Source organism: Amblyomma americanum, chromosome 3 (assembly GCF_052857255.1).
Source record: "Amblyomma americanum isolate KBUSLIRL-KWMA chromosome 3, ASM5285725v1, whole genome shotgun sequence".
Classification (NCBI taxonomy): Eukaryota; Metazoa; Arthropoda; class Arachnida; order Ixodida; family Ixodidae; genus Amblyomma; species Amblyomma americanum.
The window spans coordinates 199,934,492-199,948,723 of NC_135499.1; the positions used below are offsets into that span (position 1 = coordinate 199,934,492).

A 14,232-nucleotide genomic window follows, 5' to 3' on the forward strand; every position below is an offset into this window, starting at 1 on the left:
CTGTTAGTCAGTTTCGCTCAGTGCTTAAGCTCCTGCGCGCTGCAGCGGTGTGCAGGCTAAGTGATCGAGCCACCAAGACATCCACGTGCTCAAGAGCCTCAAAACGACAAAATAAAAAAGCCCATAAAAAATTCTCTTCCACCGAGAATGCGCCGCAAGATGTGAAACTAGAGAAAGCGCTGTTCGTGGATGCGGTTTCGACAGACTGTCGTTTGCGACTAGCTCTAAGTTGAGCACGCCGAGAGAGAGAGAGAGAGAGAGAGAGAAACCGAGGCGGGGCTACTTTCTAAATCACGAAAAGAATGCTGGCACATGCTCCAAATAAAAACAAAGAACGGCGCCTCCGGATGACAAACGAAAAAAATAATACCAGCCGTATCCGCATCTTTCTGTGCGGCCTCGCATTATAGTCCGCAGGAAACAGATGTTCCATTTCCCAGGCGCATTAGGAGCGTTCTGTGCTTCAAAGAGAGAGAGAAAAAAAAGAACGGAAGTAAAAAAAATAAAGAAACCAAAACTATACGAAAAAAGGAAAGCTTTTTCCGCTCGGTGGCCGAAACAAATGCGGCGGCCAGAAAACTACTCGAAAATGGATCGTCCATATAGCTGTTCCACGGATCTTCGCACCGTGCGCCCTCTGCTGGCACTGCTCTTCGTCTTGCCTGGCCAGCTCATTGAAAACCGATTCCAGGACGCATTAACCACTGCGAGAGCATATGTGCAATGCTGCGCAGCACGCTGGATGTTAAATTTGCTGAAGCCGATTCATAATCATGCCGCGAATTGTTTTTCTTCTTCTTTGGCTCAATGGCCAATATATCACGCAATTTTTCTATTTACGTGCTGGATTCAGCTGGCAAGCATTTATGCGGGAATGAAAATCAGCGCAGCAATGCAAAATCAGCAGAAAAAGCAGAGTTTTGAGTTTCGAAGGATCGCTGATGACGCAAAAATATTTTTTTTTACGCTAAATTTGCCAGACGGCAAAGACGGTGCTGTCAGTAAGTTACTGAAACGTTACATAAAAGCATGCAGTCCGGTTATGTGTAAAAAGTCACAAAAATTTCAAGCATAAATGTTTTTTCGTTAACCACAAGTAGAAATGTGAGCCACTGGTGGAAGACAGGCTTTCCTTTCGAAGAGCACGAGCGCGTCCCAGCGAAGTGTCTGGGCATGTGGTGCACCGTGGTGTCGGAAACGGGCGCTTCGCAGTGAGAGCATTTGTACGGCGCTGGGACGTTCTCACCTCACCATTGGTGCTGGACTGCAGGTGCAAGGGCGACTACTACCTGCAGCCGCCTCAGACAGACCTTCTCCGGCCGTGGTAGACTGGGGGGAAGGGTTAAAGTACACGGAGGAATGAGAGCACGCGTGTACGCTGCCTGAGGGAGACTGAAGATGTTAAAAGCGTCAGAAGTGAATCTGGTGGCAAAGAGACAGGGGGAGTTTGTGGCACATCTGTTGCACGAGAAATCACGTCAGGTGCGATGTTATGGACATCTGTTCTAGCTTGAACCCTGTGGATTAGTATATAGGCGCCGGGTAGTATTGAAAAACAGCATGTACGGCCTGGACAATCCGAAAGGTACCACGGATTTCTTTAGATGCTTCAGAGGTTCTTGATAATCAGTGAATATGTGCGTCGGGTTATAAGGAGGTTCGCAAGGTAAAGCTGTTATGACATTTAAAATCACTTGCAGTTCGTAGGCAAGTGAAGATGAAGTGTCAGTACAGTAGGTTTGGCGGCTGTTGCGGTGAGGGTGTGTTGGGCGTATAAAAGCATTTGATCCCCCTGATGGGGTTATGGCGGCAACTGTGTAAAGGATACATCCATCAAGTTTTGTACAAGGAGCTGGTGGTGAGATGAATTCTGACTTCTTATGGCGAGCAGGCAACACTTCTTATGGCGAGCAGCTTTTCCAAAAATAATACTTCTGGCCATTTTGTCATTGTTCACGGCTGTGGTTTCTGTATTTCAAACCAAAAAAAAAGTGCATGAATAAAATATGACAGCCAAGGCAAAAAAAAACTACCGTCAGTTCCGGTAGTAGCGCCCCTGCGCGGTAGAAAGCTTTTTATGCTTATTTGCGAGTGGACTGCCAGCGAGTGACATACTCACTACTGGAATCGTTTTCCTTCTCCTCCTCTTTCATTATTATTCACACTCAAACAAATGTTCTACTCTAGGCTTCAGAAATGCTCCCTGTACAATGCACCACTTGCTCAGCCTACTGAAACTTCTTACGTCAAGTTTTACTGTAATACCTGTCAGAAGAACTACCATTTAAAAACGTCCATTCCCATCGTTTACCTAGACAGTGTAGAGAACAAAAAACTGTCGAGTTCAATTTCAGCCAGTTGAACACCATCTTCTATACCGTCGGCGATATAGTCCCCAAAGACAGTCCGCCACGCTTAATGTCTTTTCCCCGTTTCTTCGGTGCTTTCTTTCGAGTTATCCTTTAGCTTACCTTTAAATCTCGGGGTCAACAGAGACGTGCTTCGCTTGCGAGCTTTTTCGAGCATTACGCTGCTTCACAGCAAGCTCCGGTCATTTCTTTGGCTAATATCTCCTGTTACATGCGTTTCTTTGTTTATTTGTTTCATAGCACGGCGTACGCGGTTGTTCACGCTGCCAACGGTACCTCGATCGAAACGTGACTAACAACGGACAGATTTTAGATGAGCTGCATTCCATGCTGAGCTGAACCTCGCATCTGAATGCATTTTTGCGTTAACGCTGAAGAGAATAAGGAGAGCTAGTGAAACACAATGAATAGGTTTTCAACGCATCACCCCCAGAGGTCACGAGTGCGTGCAATGCAACTATTATTACGAGACCTGAAAAAAAAATCTTGAATTTGTTTCTAATTTTTTTTGCAGTTGAATTAATATCGTATTATGGAAAGAAACGAAAATTTTGCATTCTCATAATACCGCGTCGGCTAAGAATACTACTCTCCCGTGTCCGTGCGCTCGCTTTCAATAATGTTCATGCATAGACGTCGAGAATGCCCGCCCCCGTTCATATTCCTCTAGTGGTATCGACCAGCCGACAGATCGCGGTCGATAAATTGGTTCTTAATTTTATGCAGCGACAAAAGTATCGTGGTGCTCGAGCGAGCGATCTCGGGCATGGTTAAAGTAAAACATATCCGCAGAGATGTTTCTGTTGTTGTTGTTGCCCTCGCTCATCTCCTCCTTCCTTCCCAACCTCGCGCAGAGGGCTCGGTGAGCTCGGTATCAAGCCTTACAAGCGGACTCGGCAGCAGCGGCGACTCCACCGCCACGTCAGCGGCGGCATCTGGCGGTGGGTCGGGGCAACAAAAGGACTATGGCGGTCTCGACTTCAAGATCATCGTCGACTTCAAGACCGCGCCGCCGGTGACGGTGCAGCTAGTCGCTCCCACCATGCAGGAGAAGGCGGCCTGGACGAGCGACATTAGCCAGGTGAACAGCGCAAAAGTGGCGAGGCACGCGGCTCGCAGTGTCGTCGCCAGAGCACAATGCGTCGTCGTATTCGCCTTCGCTGGCGGCCGCCCCCGGCTGCTCCCGTTGCCGGTTGCATTGTAAGCCTAGCAACGGCCGGGTCGGTTGCTCCCGCTCGCTCTCGTGCACGCGCTGTGTGCGCGCGGCGTGCTTGGTGCGCGGAAAGCGCTCAGTGCATACTGGTCTCTCGCGCACGCTGCTGTTGCTGCCAGAAAAAGAGGTGTCGACGAGGTGACGCCTTGCAGATAGCGCTGTTTATGGGCAGCGCGCCGTGTGCAATGAGCGCGTCAGACGCCGATGTGTTCTTGGCGAATGCTGCACGCGACGAAGTGCGACGGCTAATGGAAGCGAAAATATTAATTGCAAACGGACCAGTTGCGTCTCTATTATTACTGGTGTAGAGTATGTCACCTGCTCGTTCGTTTTAGTTCATATATAGACCTCGTCTCTCCCCCTTTATTTTTTTTCCTTTTTTTTGCGAGCATCTGCATGACAACTCCACTTCAATTAAGCAAAAAAAAAGTGAGGACTACGTGAAGTTTAGTGCAGCGTGCTCCATGAAGCGTTAAGTTACGGCTGTCCCCAGTACTATTTGTAGGCAATGACGGCCGAGCATGCGACAGCTACGTATGAAAACAGATTTCCTCGGGTCACTGGCAAAAAAAAAAGCAGAACAATAAAATTTGACAGAACACACAAAAGTTAAAAAATCTAAATTGTAATCTGTATAATTCGTATAAAAGCGTCTCCCACCAAAAGTCTGCCACCCAAAAATAAGCTGTGTCGGAAGCAGACATACTTGGTTAGCCTCTTAGAGAAAATGGAAACGAATTCATGGTTTTAATAAAATATTTCTTGCCCCTCACTGTCCCTCAATACAATTTTGGTTTTCTGTTACTTCCCTTTCGATGCTCCCGGGAATTCATAAACTCGAGCACTTACGCCGTTTTATCTGTTACACCTTCATATGGCAGAGGCTATGGTGGTAAGGCAATTTTTCCACTGACGCTCTCCACTAGAACTATAGTGAAACCAAACAGAGTGTAAGTTAGCATTTCCAACTTAAAGTATCTTTAACTGCTAAGAGCTCTTGAAAATCGGCTACATTGGTGTGCTTCAAGAGCACTTAACCAGAAATGCACTTCCTCCGAGGTCAATCCTTGCGTCGACAACCATAAGTTCTTCCTCCACCTTATCCCCATAATATTCTGAGCTGTCCACGGGAACATGCTTAATGAACGTTTCTTCCCCCTTGGAAAGAATCCCTCGCTTAACTGCGTTCCATTCTCGATATTAAATTTCCCCTGTAGAGCGTGCTTCGCGCATTGCACTTGAGCACTAGGCAATGCGCGCTTTACGGTGTACATTAGGCGATCCAGGTTATCAATCTTCCCCTATAGAGAGTACATCGTGCGTTGCATCAAAGCACTACGCAATGCACGTTTTCAACTTAAGATGGTGCCAGCCAGATTATTAAACTTTCCTTGTAAAGCGTGCATCGCGCATTGCACCACACCGGAAGGCAATGCACACTTTACAGGTGTTGACAATGCGAGCCAGCCTAATAAACTTTTCCTTTCGAACGTACTTCTCGCATTGCACTGCAGCACTATGCAATGAGCGCTTTACAGGCACAGAAGATGCGGGCTAGACTAATTACTTAACGGAAGAGAAGTAAATGCAACTGAAAAGAAAAATGTTGTTAACAGTGTGTGTGCAGAAAAAAAAACAGAGATAGCTTAAATGATAAACACTCCGTAATTCCCAGTAAATTAACACACGGCTTGCTTTCTGAAGGAATGGCATGACACATACATGCACGTGTGAAACGAGCCGATGTAATCAGGTTTTATCTGTTATGGCATTATTATTCTTGCCTGTCCTTCCTATTTTTTTAACACACTTCTTTCGCTGCTCAGAATAACGGTATCGGAGAATATCTGCCTTCAATTCATACATCCTAACCACGAGTACGAAGTGCACGAGAAGAAGTTCAAGCAGCACATCAATGCATTTGCATTTTAATTCCTCTAATTCAACACCATCTGAAAGGAATGCTATTCCTAACACGCACAGCTGTATTCGGTTTAAGGTTTCGACCTGCTTTGTTTATCTAAGACTAGGGCGAAATAAAATATTTCATTGAGGAAACAATACAAGCTGTAAACATGCCTGTATCCTGTTTCGATCCTGTTTGAAAGATGCTTGCTGCGTGACCCATACAAAAGGAAGGTCAGACAGGCATAATACCTACTTAGAGAAAAGCTCTAGATAGAAAATTGCAAATAATCATAAAGGCAGAGAAGACAGCGCCCGCATCTCTCAGATGCGCTGCCTCATGAAACAAAATTTTGAAAACAATAAAGATGAATAGAAAGGGAAGGGCAGGAAATGCATCTCGTCAGAGCTTGTCTGGCTTCTCCAATCTTGTGGCCTCCTGTTGAGTCATAATTGAAGTCTGCCTGTTTATTTCTGAACAGTACAACATGAGTTGCAATGTACCGGCTATATTTAATCATTGGCACTATAACTTGATTAGTGTAAATAGACTATTCACTTGGTTTAAAAACTTCACAAATCAACTGCACAGCTTCACCTGTTGTTTTATAGTCCAGAGGTGAACACGTTCTAATGTTAATTAGTTTTGCACTCAGTAGCCGCGAACTGTAAAATTGTGCAGCACAATAAAAGCCCATGCTTGATGAGATATCACACAGTCTGGTTTTCTTCCTTGCAGTGCATCGACAATGTGCATTTCAACGACCTCTTCCACGGCACGATGAGCGACGCTTCGTCGGTCACGATGCCGCATTCCATCAGGTGAGTCACTTACGCAAAACAGGTGTTGGGGGCTTTTCGAGTGAAAGTTCGCGCTGATTAGTAAAAAAAATGGTCGAAATGATGGAGATCGAGCCCTTCTCATTTGAACAATGAAGAGTTAAGCTCAAGTTTTCAGCTTTCTTTTTCGTCTTTGTTAGACGGTCAAGAGAATATCGAACCGAACGGAAGTACACAGGGGGACTTTTGCTTACATTTACAAATTTTTATTTGAAAAACTGTGCGAGATACGTCGGTGTAATCTGTGTGCATTGATGTACACAGTACATTTTTTGTAAATTTTTATTGCACGTTTATTTAATAAACTGTGCACATTTTTCATTTTAGGGGACAAAATTGTATTTCGAAACTGAAGACCCTCAACACTGAAGGTGAACTTAGTTTTTAAATTTTATTTATCGGTAACGTGGCTCAAAATATCAAACGTCAAAACTACGCATTTCAAAGCTCGTTGAGTTGGCTTTCCCGCGTTGCGTACTTACAAAATATTGTCTGCATGCGCAAAAATAACATTAACTGCTTCTACGTTATAAAAACCACAAACGGCGTCTCTATTTGCTGCATTGAAAATGCTAGCGACACCAGTTCATATACGTGAAACACGGGAAAGCCCGCTCAACGAGCTTATTTATATTATAATTCATATTTTTGATGTTCGACATTTTAAACCACATTAACAATAAAGAAAATTGAAAGACTGAGCTCACCTTCGACGTTAGCGGCCTTAGATTTCGCATTATAATCTCGCCCTGTCAAATCAAGAATTGAAAAGTTTGTCGGTTTTAGTTAATTATTCGTCTAATTAATGAGCCTTACAATTTACATAATGCCCGCATTGCTTTACAACCCGCCTACACAGACCACACCGACGTATCCTTTACAGTTTTTCAAGCAATCTCAATCAAATAACAAGTACAATCAATCATAACTTCCAGGCCGCCGCGGTGGCTGAGTGGTTATGGCGCTCGGCTGCTGGCCCGAAAGACGCAGGTTCGATTCCGGCAGCGGCGGTCGAATTTCGATGGAGGCGAAATTCTAGAGGCCCGTGTGCTGTGCGATGTCAGTGCACGTTAAAGAACCCCAGGTGGTCGAAATTTCCGGAGCCCTTCACTAGGGCGTCTCTCATAGCCTGAGTCGCTTTGGGACGTTAAGCCCCTATAAACTAAACTAAACAATCATAACTTCCGTTACTTTTTCTTGTTTTATTGCGTCAGTAAACAAAAATTCGGGCTTGCTTTAAAACATCGGATCTTTACAACAATGCTGCTCAAACGAGCTGCCTATAAGTACGGGTGGAATACAGCAGTAAGATACTCATAAAGAACAACCTAAGAGGACAATACATGATTATTCGGGTGAGCGGTCTAATTACGAAGCTCTTGAACAATAGTACAATTCCCGAAATCATAATGCGGTTCGCGATAAATACCCACGTATGTCGAGTTTCTGGACACGGCATGCTGCAGTGAGACTCTATTCCGCTTCCCTGCCTTTCTCGTCGCAGGAACGACCCCAGGCTGTTCAAGGACGACGTGGACATCCGATTCAGTCGTACACTCAACTCCTGCAAGCTGCCACAAGTAAGAGCGCACACAAGCAACCTCAGTGACATCGTGTGTGTTAGTGGGCTAGTTGGGTAGTGGGATGGCTAATTAGTGTTGGACTGTTTGAGGGCTATTATGCGCGAAGCGCAGGATTAAACTGAGCCATATAATGGAGGCAAGAAAACAGAAGGTAGGGGCAAGATACGGGGGTTGAAGAAGGTAGGAGCGAGATACGGGGTAAAAGTAGTTTTCACAGCTAAGAATAAGCTGACTGGAGTCTGCAGTGCAGTAAGAAAGAAGCTTGAGGGCCAGGATGACCGAGGGAGGATCATATGCACAGTTACACATAAAAAACCGCTCGTCGACTGCGACACTGGAGTGGTTTATTCTATCCCGCTTTCCTGTGGCAAGGTGTACATCGGCCAAACAGGCCGCTGTATAAACGAGCGGCTGTTTGAACATCGAAGGTCAGTAAAAGGGGCAGTTTCGTCGAACCTTGCTGTGCACTGCCGAAAATGTAAAGACTGTTTCCCCCATTTGGACAGGACAAATATCTTGTTTAGTCACCCAGACCGGACCTGCAGGGAGTTAGTTGAATCATTTCTGATAAGGCAGGAGTCTGAATCTTGTGTCGCTTCGCCTTCTATCAATCTGGTGCAAAAAGAGATTCACGCTCTTTGGGAATGTGTGGTGACAGGGTGATAGCTGGGTGCATGTCATGTGTTAAGATTGCTGTTGTGCTTTGTTAAAATGAGGCGATTAACCTCCCACTGAGTGCACGTACGGTTTACGGACTATCGCGATTTTATGTTCTGGGTTTTTTGTGTTTTTTCGGTTATTGTTTTGGTACCTATATATCTAACCTTTCTAAAATAAAAGTTCAGTTGTTAGAAAAGCGCTCGTGTCGTCTCATGTTTCGTCCTCTTGTCCTGTGTTTCGCGCTGTTTAAAGAAGAAAACAGCGCTAAGGCCACCTCCTCTCTTGTCCGCGTTCGGATTTGCGCTAACTAGCCGTACAGTTTGGAGACCTAACTTTCCACTGCTACAAAAGCTGAGCACTTGCGCGCAGATCCGTTACGCGAGCCCCGAGCGCCTTTTCGAGCGCCTTACGGACCTGCGCTTCCTGAGCATCGACTTCCTGAACACGTTCCTGCTCACGTACCGAGTCTTCACCGACGGTGTCAAGGTGCTGGAGGCGCTCAAGAAGGTCCACTACAACCCGGACCTGCAGATCAATGCGATGGGCGCCGCGCTTCAGGACTCCACCGGGTGAGCAGCGCCCCGCACACGGGCCTGGCCCCCTGTGGCCGGGCGCACGCAAGTTCACGTTAATTCAGGAAGTATTTCACGTAACCGAAATTAAATATGCACGCAAGAGTTTCCCGTTTTGTGAGCATAAAACTAGAGCATCATAGCTGGCTGTCGGCCGGCTTAAAAGTGCTTCTTTATTCTTTACTGCCCAAAACGACTAAGTTATTAGTTTATTTATTTATTTATTTTACATGTACTGCCGACCTCATGCAAGGACTTGGGCAGGAGTAGGTGGCAGTGATCATACAGAATATATACATCTGACAAGAAAGCGCACTTCATGATAACAGATGGTCTCCGGCGCCAAAATCAGCATGGTTCTTTATACAAAGGTCAATTGTGACCGGGAAAAAAATAACTCGTCTTTTAACGGTCAAAATAAGTTTAATCTCTTAATTAAAGAGTTGTAAAGGTGTGCTACAAACTGCACACCATCTTTAGAAAATAAAACGCTCGGACAAAGAGCGCGAAGAAAAAAAATTTATAAGGCATGAGTGGCTGCTCTGAACATGCCCTATAATGGGGGCGCAAATTTTCTGGCCGCTGCAACGGCGTAGCCAAGTTGGTGCAATCGCAGCAGCTATCAGCACGCGCGAGCGGCCGCAGCATATGTTGCCTGCCAAATACCGTGTTCTAAGTTCAGTGCGAGGAAAGAACATTCAGAATGAAACTACCTTTTCAGGAATTACAATTACGGTATTTTTTCTTGATGCTCTGTAACTAACTAAACCTCTCAACGCGTATCCAAGCGCTTCGAGTCATAACAAGACTATACAAACTATAAGAACTAAGATATATTCATGGGTGAGTTTGGATACTGTTGAGAGGTACAGTCCAGAGTAATTATCGCGAAATGGACTACTTTACAAATGTCTACGAAGGAAAGAATCATCATCATCATCAGCAGCAGCAGCAGCAGCCTGACGACATCCACTGCAGGGCAAAGGCCTCTCCCATGTCTCTCCAATTAACCCTGTCTTTTCCCAGCTGCTCTGATCCTGTGCCCGCAAACTTCTTAATCTCATCCACCCACCTAACCTTCTACCGCCCCCTGCTACGCTTGCCTTCTCTTGGAATCTGTGACATAAGCTTATCTTTAAAGCAAATTTAAGCCCCGACGTCGTTACGAATAATGCCTCTTATAAGAAAATTATGTAACATTCGTGAGAAACAAAAGGCTGTGGCCGAATCAAATAAAGATGTGTGACTCCATGCGTACGTGAGACAAACTTACATTTACAACTTTGCTTACATTAGGCCGGATAATAAAACGTGAACTATCGTTTACTAGCGGATATGAGAATCATTTGCAAATGCCCTCAGATAACGTCGCTGTTTAAAAGTCTTGTAGCAGCGGCATACGCTAATGCAGGAATGTCGAGGTTAGAAGCTCATCAAGGACATATTCACCTACAAATCTATCCGGTCTTGACCACGTCACTCCAGGAACACATGCTCAGATTCTGCGCTACTGAACATGTCACGCCAGAAGAACGTGCTCACTTTCAAACCTCTGCGGTGTCCTACGTCAAATCATGACCACGTCCTCACTCCCGAGTTTCTGCAGTGTTCAACATATCACGCAAGGTATGCGTGTTAACTCCCAAGTACCTCCAGTGTTCACTATGTAACGCCAGGAATACCGGTCTGTGTTGCCTTTTCCTGCACGTGCTTTTAAGCACGTTTCACACCTGACTAGTTCCCGTGCAAAATCAGCGAGTGCCGGCATTTGTGTCACGCCGTTGGTTCTTGACGCATGTTTCGCGCTGTTACACTCTAAGGTAGACGACCGACCAGCGCGCACTCTCTGCTGATGCCCTGTGCCACGATCGCAGGTCCTTGGACGCAGTCGGTGTGGACGGCGGCGGAGGCGGCGGCGCGGGTACCTCGGGCGGCGCCGCGGGCCAGCCCGCCGCCGCCGCAGGCTCGGCCGCCGGCACCGGGGGAGACCTGGGAATGCTGGTGGTGGAGTACGACTACTCGCGGCGCATCAGCACGGCCAGCATGCTCTCGGAAGCAGGCGACGCTCAGCAGGGCCACAGCGGCCCCGAGCACATCCAGCAGGTCGTGCAGCAGGTCACGCGAAGCCAGCAGCACTGGAGACTCAGCTACAGAAAGTGTGAGTCTCTTTTTCCACTGGCAAACGGTGCGTTGATCGTACCAGGCTCTCTGCCACGCTCTTACCCCTCTCTCTCTCTCCACCGACAGTTGAGGAGGAGCAGCTGAAAGAGCAGACGCTGAAGCGGATCCGCGAGGTCGTGTCGCCCAGCCCGGAGCCCATCCTGCCGCCTCCCCCGCCCACCCCCGAGCCGGCCACGGGAGGCCTGGTTCACACGATGCCCGCCCCCGGCGCGGGAGCCACGCTGGCGCCGCCCGAAGACGTCGGCTTCTTCGGCCAGCTCATGCACCTGCACGAGACCAGCGTGGTGGCAGCTGCCACTGCGGTCGGAATGCCCGTGTAAGCCTCTTCCTCTTGAGTCCACCCCCGGGCCATTGATATCGCGGGCAAAGCCGTCTGTAGCCGTATTCAACAGTGTACTAGTGTACCCCGTTTTGATTCAAATACGATCGAGCCGCATACGAGTGCACGTGCTTCGAACAAAGCTTCAATTTCGAAACTATAGTTGACGCTCTCTCGCACCCCGACATACAGAGGGCGCATGCGCGCGTGTTGTGCATGCAGGAGCCTGACGGGCGCCAACGGCGGCCCCCCGGCGAGCCAGCAGGAGCAGCCGCGGCTGGAGCCGCCCAAGGCTTCTCTCTCGTCGGACACGCTGACTGCCGACGCTAGCTGCCCATCGACGCCCGGAAACCTGAGCTCGACCGCGTCCACAGCCACGCTGGTGGGCAGCGTGGGGAGCAACGAGTCCCCCAAGCCCAGTCCCAGCCGGTAAGCATTGTTGTTGCTCAAGCGAAATAATGTAAAATAATGTAGTACATAATTTTCCCAGCCGGTAAGCATTTTTATTGCTAAGTGAAATAATGTAGTACATAATTGTCCCAGCCGGTAAGCATTGTTGTTGCTCAAGTAAAATAATGTAGTACATAATTGTCCCAGCCAGTAACCATTGTTGTTGCTCAAATAAAATAATGTAGAACATAATTGTCCCAGCCGGTAAGCATTGTTGTTGCTCAAGTAAAATAATGTAGTACATAATTTTATAAAACATAAACGTCGTAGCGGAGGCAATTAAGGAAGTCACTACCGAACAGCCAATGTGCTGTCAACAACAAGAAAAAGCAAGCCGCCCTCCACTTCGCTTCGCTCCGTTCAAACGAGTACAGGACGCTATCTCCGCACACCATCCCACTAGGTGGTATCTAGTTTTTGTCTAAACTCTGCAGCGATGGCACGCCAAGCTATCGGGCCTTTAGGCCCATTTTGCGTGTCCTCCGACGGCCATAGATGTCATAGCTCCTGTCGGTAACTTAGGAGGGTAGACGTGTAGGCCAGTTGGTGAGACACTAGGAGGCTCCTGTCGGTGTACTTGCGAACAATCTGCCTCGCACGCGCGCAGGAAAAGTGCACCCGTTCGGCTTCCGACGCAAGACAGCGTGCAGAGTGCCCACGACGAGACCCCGCCCCCGACACCCCCCGCAGCTGCGACGACAGCTCCGCCGGTAGTGCAACCCGTGGTGCCGCCGACACCGCCGCCCTCTGCCGCCGCAGCGGCTGCGGCAGCGGTCACGTCAGCAGCGGTCACGGGCTCGCCGGCCCGCGCCGCGCCGCAGCCCCCGACCGAAGTCCGACCAGCGGCCCGGGGGCTGCCACCGCCCATGACCTCGAGCCAGTCCGCGCCAAACGTCATGAACTACCTGCGTGTGCGCGGCGGTCAGTACACACTTGTTGGCTGCCATTCTTTGCATTCACCTTTGCTGCATGGTGCGTCAAGGATTCACATGGAGCTAATCACGTGCAGACAGCGTCACCAGAAGATGATGACGATGTTGTTGCCCCAAAAGCGATGGCACATACCCACGGTGGGTCTTGCCCGGGTTTGGAGCAGATCCAAGCACCAGATGGTTGCACTGCAAGCGTTTTCTTTCTCTTTTTTGTGCCTTTTTGACTGAACATGATCGCCCGCTGCCAAGGGTTACCAAAGTGATCATGATGAGCATGAAGTCTTTACTCTTCCGTGACTTTGTCAGGTCGTCTGGTTGTGCTCGCGCCAAAATATAGTAGTATACTTGCTTCATGGGAAACGCTATAGGGCGCCCGTTTGCTGCGCGATGTCAGTGCACGTTAAAGATCCTCAGGTGGTCGAAATTATTCCGGAGCCCTCCACTACGGCACCTTTCTTTCTTCTCTCAGTCCCTCCTTTATCCCTTCCCTTACGGCGCGGTGCAGGTGTCCGCCGGTATGTGAGACAAATACTGCGCCATTTTCTTTCCCCAAAAACCAGTTTCCTTGTTCCGTGGCTGGTGTGCATATATAGAAGCCGAGCGCTTGGTGCGATCGCTTTAACCTTCCGGCGTGACCATTGTTCTTATTTCTTCGGACGAGAAATAACCGGAGAGATATTCTTCTCGCTACTGTTCCGGGAGCAGGTACATAACTATCCCACGCAGTGTTAAAACGGCCGCATGCTATGCTGCAAATGCGAATGATGCATTTGTAGCACAGCCTGCCGTCAAGGCTGGAATTTGGGTGCGATGTCATCGCTCCTAGCATTTTTATTCGTATCCGCTCACTGCTTGATAGTTCCCACCGGATGTACTAGTGATGGATATGCACGTTAGATCAATCTGCCATGCATGATAACTCCATTCAGTTAAGGTATGCAAATGAAAGCTAAGCAGCTGTACTGTCGAGAGTAAAAATCTACGTCATGCGTATGTTCGGGAACAAATTTATTGTAGCAGTGCCTGGCGACAAAGTCATCTGGAATTGATACCAGCAGATGGAGAATGCACTTCCTTTCATACCAGCACACCTTTCAGGAAAATTGCCAGTACTAGCACGCTGAAGTAATTTTCTTTCCGCAAACTTCTGCTGTCAGCAGTACGTATTTGGTGCTCCTCGGCCTGCAACTGTCTTACATTGTAGTTAG

General features: G+C 47.9%; 1 protein-coding gene across 1 annotated transcript in view; it reads left to right on the top strand.

Annotated features, from left to right (window-relative positions):
* The window catches only part of LOC144125860 (ras-specific guanine nucleotide-releasing factor 2-like), a 306,954-nt gene that overhangs the window by 267,967 nt on the left and 24,755 nt on the right, over positions 1–14,232 (top strand). The window contains exons 14-21 of the mRNA XM_077659607.1: positions 3,224–3,450; positions 6,227–6,309; positions 7,832–7,907; positions 8,940–9,139; positions 11,017–11,300; positions 11,390–11,639; positions 11,865–12,071; positions 12,700–13,013. Coding sequence (XP_077515733.1) covers positions 3,224–3,450; positions 6,227–6,309; positions 7,832–7,907; positions 8,940–9,139; positions 11,017–11,300; positions 11,390–11,639; positions 11,865–12,071; positions 12,700–13,013 — 1,641 coding nt within the window. The remainder of the gene's footprint in view (positions 1–3,223; positions 3,451–6,226; positions 6,310–7,831; positions 7,908–8,939; positions 9,140–11,016; positions 11,301–11,389; positions 11,640–11,864; positions 12,072–12,699; positions 13,014–14,232) is intronic.